General features: G+C 34.7%; 2 protein-coding genes across 3 annotated transcripts; one reads left to right on the forward strand and one right to left on the reverse strand.

Moving 5' to 3' along the window:
* The first annotated feature begins 832 nt into the window (after positions 1-832).
* Positions 833-4,764, forward strand: LOC124832111 (myosin heavy chain, cardiac protein). 2 transcript variants are annotated; one of them, XM_047306236.2, is made up of 6 exons: positions 833-986; positions 1,544-1,834; positions 2,062-2,169; positions 3,348-3,809; positions 3,959-4,060; positions 4,361-4,764. In XM_047306236.2, the coding sequence occupies exons 2-6, from the start codon at positions 1,640-1,642 to the stop codon at positions 4,532-4,534; spliced, it is 1,041 nt and encodes a 346-aa protein (XP_047162192.1). In that variant the 5' UTR covers positions 833-986; positions 1,544-1,639; the 3' UTR covers positions 4,535-4,764. The 2 variants fall into 2 exon arrangements, with proteins under 2 accessions (XP_047162192.1, XP_087951755.1); XM_088095629.1 differs by having other exon boundaries at positions 861-986; positions 1,522-1,834.
* A 2,405-nt stretch (positions 4,765-7,169) lies between these two features.
* On the reverse strand, positions 7,170-10,407 carry LOC124832109 (uncharacterized). The gene is made up of 4 exons (XM_088095761.1): positions 9,995-10,407; positions 8,260-9,702; positions 7,880-8,054; positions 7,170-7,785 (listed from the first exon to the last, which is right to left on the reverse strand). The coding sequence occupies exons 1-4, from the start codon at positions 10,053-10,055 to the stop codon at positions 7,596-7,598; spliced, it is 1,869 nt and encodes a 622-aa protein (XP_087951887.1). The 5' UTR covers positions 10,056-10,407; the 3' UTR covers positions 7,170-7,595.
* Positions 10,408-11,298: the final 891 nt, after the last annotated feature.

The following is an 11,298-nucleotide window of genomic DNA, read 5'->3' on the forward strand; positions in this document are numbered from 1 at the left end:
CACTCAGTGGCTAAAAATAAGTTTGAATTTGAAAATTCAAATCCTTTAAATGCATTTTCATGGTTCAGTGTGCATTCGGTGTTCCCGTACAAGTAAAATCTATGTACAATAAAGCTCACACACACATCCACGCGTTTCAAAACCCTAAAATTCGTATTTGCCGCGCTCACCCTCTCGGGTCAACCCAATCAATTATCCATCCTACCTGTAGCTTCGGAATTTGTCAGCACCCCAAACCTTACCTTTGGAAACCCGAACCTAATGTCTTGTGGCATAAATATATTTATTAAACATTTTATATATTAAATTAAATAATTAATAATTCAGTACTACTATTTGCTAATGATTAATTATTTAATACATCCTTTAATATTTTGTAACCTATCAATTAATAAACATGAAAATAAGAATTTTTGTATATCATACAAACAGTAAAATTTAAACTCATACAAATTACTCAAAATGTTAACTCCAATAACTCCACTCATAGGAAATATTTCATATGGCAATTAAAAATACTTAATCTAATATAATACTGTAAATATTTCTCAGCAATAAGTTATTTGATTGACCAAATTCATTGATATTATCATTCCTATACTTTTTTATTTGTAAGATTAATTGAATAACCTGATTTTTTCCTCGTTGGCCCTCTTTTTCCCAATTCGTTTTATTTATTTACATTTACATATAATAATAATAAAAAATCCAAATCCGATCCTAAGATGTTTTCATGAGTAAGACTGAGACATGTCGCGAAAACCCAGCCAACTATTACTCGCAGATGAGACAAGAAACAATTTAAAAATATTATTAAAATATAAAAGTAGTGAAGTTGCGACGTGACTCTTTGATTCCATTACTCGAATCGTTACTCAAGTTATTTCACCTCCTCCTTCTATTTCTCCAGCTTTTACTATTTCGTCCCAAATCAGAACCAGATACAGTTTCGGCAGAAGCAGACCAAAGGTTCAACTCAGAATCTGGTATGTGTGCTATATTCGTGTTTTCTTCTTCAGTACACCAGTTAGTTAAATCTCTCTTTGTGCCGAGAGCTGCTGTTTAATTTGATATGATGCTGATAGGATTTGATTCAAATTATTGTGAAACTTTGTTAGGAGCAGCAGACACAACAATTAATTTCGATCACGTCTCTTCCCTGATCCTATTTATTATTATTACAATTATTATTTTTTGGACAAGGACAGATAGACCCATGGCGGGTCACTGCTTCTTCTTCTCTCTCTCTCCTCTCAATTATGGAGAGAGGAGATGCCTGGTGCAACCACTGTCAGAAAAAACAAATTTATCCAAATTTCACTTGAACCAAGTTTTAGAGCATTGCATTGAATTTGAATCTTGTAACCTTTTCGTGAAAAGAAGATCCAGTGCTTTCTAAGCCACTTTTTATTAGTGTTTATTTTTATTTATTGACCTACTTCATTTATTTTCTTTTCTTCCTTGTGTATGGTTCTTATTAAATTAAACTTTCAACTACCGTGTTCACATGGAGGAATGAAGTTTTAATTGCTTTCATTTCAAGGGCCGTGAAGTGCTTGTCCCTGGTCCATAGGATCTGATTTGGGACATAAAGGTAGCACACTTTCTTTGCCGGAAACGTTAAAAATATCGAGCTTCCATGTCTGGGAAACAATCTTCATCGTCGACACCAACTATAGCTGCTCGAGAAGTTGATCCGTCGTTGCAGGATTTGAATGAAAAGAAACAGAGTTTTAGACGCAACGTGGTGTCGTTAGCGGCGGAGTTGAAGGAGCTTCGTAGTCGTCTTTCGTCGCAGGAACAATCATATGCCAGAGAAACTCTAACAAGACAGGTACTAGATTTGTCTTTTTGGATTGTTTCCTCTGTCTTTTTACTTATCTTCAGTATAACCATTTCTTTCTTGTTTTTTTTCTTTCTCTTTTTGGCCTTGCTAGAAAAATTAGAACTTTGATGTCAATTATTTTTACTCTTTTTTTAGTATCTGGGGTCGTGGGGTCCGGGAGAAATCATTGAATTTTTTTCCGGTCCAGCTATTTTTTAATAGATTTTCTTTCACAGGAAGCAGAGACAAATGCCAAGAATATGGAATTGGAAATTGGCAGGTTGCAGAAGAATTTGGAACAAAAAGACCAGGAGCTTCAGGCTTCAGCTTTCTCTACTGAGAAGGTTTTTACACTTTCTCTAGAGTTTACCTTTCATTATTATTATTTACCATTATTTAGTAGCATATCTTTTGATCTTATTTAGTGGTCTGATTAGGATTGTTATCTTTTGCTTATTTTCTTTAAATATTTTCACCATTCGTTAATTGTGTCATTTGCTTGCCTTTATGGCTGAATTGGTGTTAATTTTGCTAGATTTAATATTTTCCTCATCAAACAGTATACACATCTATGCCCATCTCTTAGGATTTTTGTACTGGTTGACTTCTTTCGTTTTAGCCTATCCCACCGAACTATTATTATTATTATTATTATAGCCCCTTTCTGCCGTGGATTGTTCTTCAATATTTTTCATGCCACATTTTTTCTGCAGTAAGATGCATGTTTTTACCTTGATTTGAGTGAAAATTAGCCATAATCACTTCTCTAACTAGTAATGGCAACAATTTTTATGATTTATCGTGAACATTTGGCATAAATCACGATTGGTGTAGATCAGCATCTCATTTTATATAAATTAATTACTCCGTAACTTCCTAAATTATTTGAAAATTTTAGTTAGGTCTTTATTTATTTTTAGTTGTAGCCTTAAACTTGTATTTTTCTTAATTGGATCGTTCGGTATCACTGTTGTTACATAAAATAAATTGCAATTACCTAACTATAGATCAGTCAGAGAACTTTTACTTCTAGAGTGTGTTGTAAGCGCAATAGAGTTTCAGAATTTTGTACATGGTTTTTTCAATCTCTACAGATGAACCCAACCCAAGTATTCTTCCAGGTAGTTCAACCCAACCCAGACTTCATAAAAAACAACCTTGTAGAAAACTCTTATAATAACTCACATGAAAAGCAGTTATCATGGACAACAGGAAAAGCACTACATATTGATTATGCCTGAACCTCCGGTGTATTCTCTAACGAATCACTGAACATTAAGATGCTAAGTAACTTCATTGTTGGCACTCATTTTTTGACTGCTATCATACACCCTTTTTATATATCTTAAAAGTTTATCTCATGTCTCTGATTACTTTACAAGCTTGTGTGCTGTTTGATAAATATATTCCAAAATCCATAGATTATGAGTGATTTTTTATCTGCATAAATTTGAAAGTGAAACCATTCTGGATAGTAGCCTGAGTATCATTTACTCACAGCATATATGTAATCATGATACAGTATCTGAAGCAGTTGGATGACCTTAGATCACAGCTTGTAGCAACGAGGAAAACTGCTGATGCAAGCGCTGCATCAGCTCAATCAGCGCAGCTTCAATGTTCAGAACTTGTAAAAGAACTAGATGAGAAAAATGGTTCACTGAGAGAGCACGAGGCTCGTGTCCTAAGGTTAGGGGAGCAACTGGACAATTTACAGAAGGATCTTCAGGCAAGAGAATCTTCACAAAAGCAATTGAAAGATGAAGTTTTGAGAATTGAGCACGATATTATGGAGGCTCTTGCAAAAGCCGGAGAGAACAAGAACTGTGAACTGCGGAAAATCTTAGATGAGGTTTCTCCTAAAAATTTTGAGAAGATGAATAAGCTTCTTGTTGTTAAGGACGAAGAAATAACAAAACTAAAGGATGAAATTAAGATCATGTCCGCTCACTGGAAGCTGAAGACTAAGGAATTAGAGTCACAGGTAACAACTATCTTGTTTTTTCCGGTGTGATAGATACTCATTAATTTGTTCAGTGTTTCCTTGTTATTAGAGTACGCACTCTGATACTAGTCTTTCTTGAGGTGCTTGGCTGATGTATTTAATGGCATTGATGTGTTTTTAACTTACAGTTGGAGAAACAGCGGCGTACTGATCAGGAGCTGAAGAAGAAGGTGTTGAAGCTGGAATTCTGTCTACAGGAAGCTCGTTCCCAAACACGAAAACTCCAAAGGGTAAATTTATCTATTGCGCAAAGTGTGTTTGTCTCAACTTATTGAAGAAATAATTGCTTATTTACTGAGAAAAGGTGTTCCTACAAAAAGAAATACCCAGGCATGCACTTCTGCTTCTAGAGATACATACTGTTCTTGTTTTGTACAATAAAACAGGAACTTGCACTGAACAATGGAAGAGCGAAACGTGATATCGAAGGAGATATGATTTTTTATATACTAACGAACCATTATTCACGACTTTTCATGAGCTAATGTTCTGTTCAAATCTCATGTTTCATTTTATGGGTTTGTGAACAGATGGGTGATCGACGGGACAAAGCTATTAAAGAACTGAGAGATCAATTAGCGGCAAAGCAACAAAGAGAAATTGTGGGTACAGATAAGCATAATCAGAATTTCTGGGACACGTCTGGATTCAAAATCGTGGTCTCTATGTCCATGTTGGTCTTGGTGGTATTTTCAAGGCGTTGAATCCAAAAAAATTCTTGTGTATAGAGTTACCTATATACTTTAGCAGACTAGAGAACTTGTAGAAGCCTTTTTGGGATGTAGCAATGCAGTTTTATAGATAAACTAGTTTTAGCTTTAGCTTGTGCAGTATGTACATGTAGCATTAGCATCACAAATTTTCCAGTGATCCAGAAAATACATCGCAGACAGTAGTTGCGTTTTCTCATTTATTTATGGCGCCATTACTATTATTTGTTGTGCTAGTTGAGCTTAGTTCATGCATTTCTCAGAAAAGAAAGTGATGTGATGGTTCTTTTAACGTGATCATAATGTTACCATGCTGATGGTGGTTCACACTCATTTCTATAGAAAAGAAAATTATGTAAAAAAGCAACTTAATAATGCGCTTTAGGTATTGCCCTGCTGGCAAATGTCTACTCTGCTTTGGATATTAGAAAAGTGGCTCACATGCGTCGGTTTAAAAGTCAATGCATTTGTAAGATTTGCCTGATTGCTGTTTTGTTGTTTACTCATTATTTTCTTCAACGTTAGAATTGGTATCCAAGGCATTCTTGCTCTTAGATGTCTATGACTTAATTGCTGGCTTAATTTTCATTTGCGGTTCAAGTTGAATCTGTGCTTTCGGTGTAAGTTATTTCCAAACCATTTAGTTTATTTTTTTCCTTAATACATAATAGTTTGTAAGTTTATTTGTAATTTACATTGTAATGAAACCTTATAAATGGGTAAAAATATGATAATTGATTTGAATGTATATGTTGGTCAGTATAATTAACTTTTTTTTATATATAAAATAACTGTGTAGTTTATAAATATTACGTTAAAATATGGCGTAACAATAATAACATAGAGTTGCATAATATTTTATTTTAGGGTTAAATATGTTTTTAGTCCCTAAACTATTGGCCGTTTCTGGTTTTCGTCCCTCTTCCAAAAGTAAGGTACAATCTGGTCCTCATTCTTTAGAAAAACGTTCGTTTTAGTCCTCAAAACGTTCGTTTTTTCGACTAAAACGAACGTTTTTTAAAGATTGAGGACTAAATTGTACCTTACTTTGGAAGAGGGACGAAAACCAAAAACGGTCAATAGTTTAGGGACTAAAAACATATTTAACCCTTTATTTTATAATTCTTTCTTTGGGGTTCAATTTAAGGTTTTAATTAGTTAATAAATCATGTTTCAAATATTATGATATTTTTATTTGTTTAACATTGTTCAAAATATTATATAAAAAATTAAAAATGTTATTTAATATTTTAATTGACTTAGTAAGTTTTAAGTTAACGATAAATTTGGATATTTTTAATTAAGTCTCTATTAAACTATTTTAGTTTATTAAGTATTAAAGTTTATTCCAAGTTTAATTTTTTTAATTATCTTGTTATCTTTTTAGTTGTCTTTCTATATCTATTTACCTCAATATTTAGTGGTTTAGTTTTGTAGTTAACCTAGCACGTGACTTTTATTGTTAGATGAGCATGAACAGAAAGAAAGAAAAAAGTAAAATAAAAATCTAAATACGATGGTGGTTAAAGTTCGATTAAAGATTTTTTTTTTGTCACTAGATAACCTTCTTTGATTATTATGTTTATTCGAAAATCAAAGTTGTCATTTACATCGACCGATGTGTTATCTTGGATTAAGATGCATAATTTTTTGTGAGTATTTTATTGTCCAAATGTCCATAACTTCGCACCCTTTAAGTTATTGGTTTTATGTAAGACAACCTCTCCTCCAATTTTCAACCTTGATTTTATAAAGTTCACATGCAACTCTAATCCCACATTTATTCTATAGTTCCCAACATAGTATTTAAGTTTTCATTTTATTTTTTTTTCTTTGTTTTCATTTACCATTATCCAACAATAAAAGTCACAAATTACATTAACTACAAAGTTATGTGGTTTAATATTAATACAAAATAAAATATGAAGACAATTAAGAAATGTAACATAACAATGTATCAATCACGTCAATTAAAGCACACAAACTCAATTGAAAATATAAAGTTTTTTAATACTCAATAATAAAGCAAATAAACTTAATAAGAATACCTAAATTTATCATAAATTTGAAATTTAACTAATTTAAACTTTTAAATTTTCAAAAGTTCCAATTCAGTATGTTTAGTAAAATGTTTCAACAACTGATATGTGTTCAATTTTTAAATTTAAAAAAACCTTCAACAACTACTATAAAAAAAATCAATGAGCTACCTTGTTTAAAAAATAGTAATTAACTTTTTCTCATTAGTAGTTAATAGTATATGAACTTACTTATATGCAATTTTTTATAGGTTAGTTATATCGTAATTTTACAAACGTATAGTAATGACTAGTTGTGTGATATAAATGATTAATTTTATTTATTCTGAATTACTTAAAAAATAAAATTACTCATATTTGCATATATAATCATCCACACATATCTAAGAAGTGCTGAGTGAAGAGTTTTTGTGTTAACCATTACTCTTGTGATTTATAATCATAGTCTTCATGATTTGCGGTACAAATTACAAGAACCATTCATTTATCTATTTTTTGCAATCGACTTAGAAGGGTGAAGCATGGAAACCCGAGAAAGCAAACAAAAAACTTTGGAAAGGAAATTCAAGCTACATCAAAATGCATTATAGTTGGAGAGATAAATAATAATTGACTGTCTTCGTTAAATTTGAAATGGGAGTCTTTAAATGAATAACAATCCCCCATTTACGAAGACCAATTTCAAAAACAACTCAGAGCAATTTACACAGGACTACAAACTGCATACTATGAAAAGAACTACAAGCTTTTAAAAACTATGTACATGACCAATATTACTTATAGTTTGTTGTACAACCTAGATACCATAAAGCAGCAATTATTTCCCTATTAAAATTTCCCTCACCTAAGCTAAATTCAGTACATCACTCATAATCACTTAACCTTATTTTGTTCCGTTCTTACTCTAACATCTTTCTGCGCCTAATATAGAATGCTACATTACAACTCCAACGTACAGCTAGAGATACTATTGAGCATTTCATTCTATGATCCTGATTGAAGTCTTGTTTTGAAATCTATGGATGCATAGCAAGTCTCATAGTGACAAATGATACCATCAGAAGAATGCAGCCAGCAGAAGGTCTCAAGCTCATAGAATGCGAGGCTGATGTTGTATTTACAACAGGAGGGCTTTCATATCCAAAATCTGGCATTGTACCTGACGCGGGGTTGCTTGAATTTAACACTGAAGGTGGGGTGCCATACCTGCAAAAGGGGAGTGTTATAAAGGACCATTACTAGTACGCTTAATGGAGCATTAGAGTTATTGAAACCATGAAAAACGTGCTATCTCCCTTACCCAAATGGGCCTGTTACTGATGTTGTTGGTGGTGCTGTTGGAATTGATGTAGGTGTTACTGGACTTGGTGGTGGTAGTAGTGTTGGACTTGATTGTGTAGGTGGTGTTGGGGGTGATGACTTTGGAGTTGCTGTTGTTGATGACGACGAGGATAGGAAAACGCATGAACCCGAACCTATTCACAGTTCAGAAGAGCTTATTGAAGTAATATGGAAATATCTATATACATTTCATAAGCTCTCTCAAATACTAGAGTAAATGATTTCGTTACGAGATAAGACTAGGTTTCTGTCTGGATAAATTTCTATGTGGTCTTCCAAAAGGATCTTGGAATAATAAGAAAAAGGGTTGCTAAAACTATTAAGAATTTAAGATCTTACTTGGATTTGTGTTAACTAAGGTGGCAGTCCCTCCAAAGTCACAGCTTGTTGGAGCTGGATTCTTTTGATAGTAGCTGTTGAAGGCGAAAGAGGCATGGTTCTGCAATGTAACTGGACTGTAACAATTCCCACCCTGCTGAATTTGAGAACAATCTGACCCACCCATTCCACAAGCATAGTCTAGTGCTGCTTGAAGAGAAGCTTCAGGAGCTCCTTGCTTTGCCACACACCAACTCTGCCCCTGAATGGCGGGAGCATTAGTGTTTGCAGGAGGTGGTTGAGGTTGGGGATTTGTGACAGGAACATTTCCTGATGAAGGTGGAGAAGTCACAGGGTTGGTTGTTGGGGGTGGTATCCCTACAGGAGTTGTTGTAGCCGGATTGCTCACTGGTACTGGTGTATTGGCTGGATTTGTGGGAGGAAAAGTCACAGGTGTGGTAGAAGGAACTGTGACAGGCACTCCAGCAGGATTGGAAGGGGAAATTGTGACAGGATTTGTGGCAGGAACTGTGATGATGGTTGGTGTATCTGGGGGTGTGATTATTGGAGTGGATGATGCTGGATTTGTGGGGAAAACTACGTTTGTTGGACTGGTTGTATCATCTAGACTTCTCCTTTTGTGGGATTCACTTAGCATGTCTCTGCGGGAGACAGGAAACAGTTCTTCCTCTTCCCTTTTGAGTTCTTTACTTGCTAAATCTTCTGTTATATGAACCTCTGCATATAATGCAGCTATTCTTTTAGTAATATGAGCTTTTGCTTCTAGATATTTGGATACCCTCTCACTGAATTGAACTAACTCCATTGAAGTGGAGGCAACTATGCTCTTCATTGTTAAAACAATAGGAACATCTTTGCAAGGAAGAATGGAAGCAGCAAGAGTGGCTCGTTTGATTATAGCCTGATCAAAGTGACTCTCCATGCTTAATTCTCCATCAATGCTGTCTTCTACCATGACAAAGGATTTCATTTCCCTTATGAATGAAAGAATTCTGCGAATACTATTTTCATGCGATGTGTTCAACTTTTCTAAGTATGAAAGTGGAAATGCTACTGAGATTTTTACCTCCCTCCCTATATGAAGCTCTCTGAGAACTGAACTAATTGATTTCAAAGCACGTGAGAACAAAGGCATCTCATTTTGTGCTAAGCACTCACTGCCACAGCTAGCAATGATGCTTTTGATGTGTGAATGTGGGAGAAAGTTAAGCAGACGGGCTTTTAGTTTGGAGGGTTTTGAAGTAATTAAACTTTGAACTTGACTTCTGTTCAAGTACAAATCAGTTGGCACGATGGAATTGCTGAGACTGCTCAAAATCCTATGATCTGTAACAAAAATTCGAATCTGAGACATGGAAACGTTCTTCTGCTGGAGGAGCGATATGATTTTAGCAGATGTTGAAGTGTCTCCCCTCTCACGGTAGGAAAAACCCACCAGAGATCCTGCAAAGAGTGAAACAACAGAATCAAGATATTATGAAAAAGTCCAATTTATTTTCACTTGAACTTGAGCTCCCTCCACTGATTTTACAACAAGAGCAAAGTGGAGCACTCCAAAAACAAAAGCCAAAAAATCCAACGTATTGGAATGAATATAATCACTAAGTGTTGCAGATTCAGAAAGCAGTTATAAAGCAAAGGAGAAACGGCTAATTTTGGATTTGTGCCATGAATACTTACAGGAATAAATACGATTACTATTCTGAGATATTATATATCAGTGTCGGTTACTCACCAGAACAGGAGATAATGAGCAAGAAGAGAAACAAGAGGCACAGAGAAGCTTCCTTGGCCATTATCAGAGAGTGTAACTGGAAAGTGGAAGAACGATCTGGTTAGGATTTCAGTGTGATTCATGCAGCACCAGTGCTTTAAAGACATGTAAGTATGTCAATGAGAATAAAAGCCCAGAGAGGCGGGGGGGTGTTGAAGATAAAGGTGATGAGTGAGAAGGGGAGAAAAAGGTGTCAAAAAAGAAGGACGACCATGTTGTTATGATAAAAAAGAAAAAGATATCATAGTAAATTGGACTATGTTACTTTGTCTCGAAGAATTGAGTTGGAAATCTTTGGGTCTGATAACAGTGTGGAGAATCTATATCTTTACCAAATCCATTACATGAATGTGCATGGCCAAAGCTAGGACACCATACCCTTCAATTTAGACTGTGATTTATGCACATGTTCTTCGGTAAGGGCTTGTGATATTTGATTCCGTATTTCACAAAACCACGTGTTGGGGGCAGTGGATATTATATTCTGGCATGGAAAATTTGGCAAGAAAAAACCATGCTGCATGCAAGACTCAACTTTGCAACAAAACAAAACCCATACACATTATTTTGGATCACTTTTACAAATTATGAAAGTAATGTTTTGAGGGTAGCAAGAAAAAGAGAGACAAAAGAGGTAACAAAAGAAAATGGTTTTGCTTTAATTCGGATGAGATCAAATATGGATTACTGTGAGCTTTTGATATTAAGGATTAAAAGATGGTGCGGGGTGTATTTTTACCAAAATCATTCTTCGTCGGGTAGCAAAAACCACTAGGGATGGATAACAGTAGAAGATGAAACTGCTATGAGCTGAGTAGGACCAAAAAAGTTTATTTTGGTTGCTGGTTTTGGACATTTCTTTTTCACATAAAGTATATGCTATGTACCAGTGATATGCAACCTTGTTCAATTTTTCAATATTTAGACAACATGGGTGGGACAACCCATGTGGCATAGCATAGTCTTAATCTTAATCTGCCATCTCTCCTTTCAAGTTTCGACGTAATCAAAAGGTTTGTATGACTAGGTCTCCAGCCAAAAGCAAAGCACACTAGAGAGAGAAATAGAGTGATTGCACAGTCACCATTGATAAGGCTGATGCAAAAGGCATCTCTTCTAAATCTCTAAAGCACAATAAAATACAATAAAATGGAAGAAAACAAATGCTAGGTGAGCTTTGAGCACTGCCTGATCATCTGGGGAATGTGTATTCAATTCGTTCATGGATTAAAACTGCTGATAAGTGATAAGAGAAAGGTAGAGAA

This window comes from Vigna umbellata, chromosome 8 (genome assembly GCF_029865625.1).
Source record: "Vigna umbellata cultivar VRB3 chromosome 8, Vumbellata_1.0, whole genome shotgun sequence".
Classification (NCBI taxonomy): Eukaryota; Viridiplantae; Streptophyta; class Magnoliopsida; order Fabales; family Fabaceae; genus Vigna; species Vigna umbellata.

Coding starts and splice junctions, on each gene's coding strand:
- LOC124832109 (XM_088095761.1), bottom strand. CDS start 10,055: ATGGCCAAGGAAGCTTCTCTGTGCCTCTTGTTTCTCTTCTTGCTCATT. Junction 9,703..9,994: donor GCTCATTATCTCCTGTTCTG/GTGAGTAACCGA, acceptor CACTCTTTGCAG/GATCTCTGGTGGGTTTTTCC. Junction 7,786..7,879: donor TCAGTAACAGGCCCATTTGG/GTAAGGGAGATA, acceptor CCCCTTTTGCAG/GTATGGCACCCCACCTTCAG.
- LOC124832111 (XM_047306236.2), top strand. CDS start 1,640: ATGTCTGGGAAACAATCTTCATCGTCGACACCAACTATAGCTGCTCGA. Junction 1,835..2,061: donor GAGAAACTCTAACAAGACAG/GTACTAGATTTG, acceptor TTTCTTTCACAG/GAAGCAGAGACAAATGCCAA. Junction 4,061..4,360: donor AAACACGAAAACTCCAAAGG/GTAAATTTATCT, acceptor GTTTGTGAACAG/ATGGGTGATCGACGGGACAA.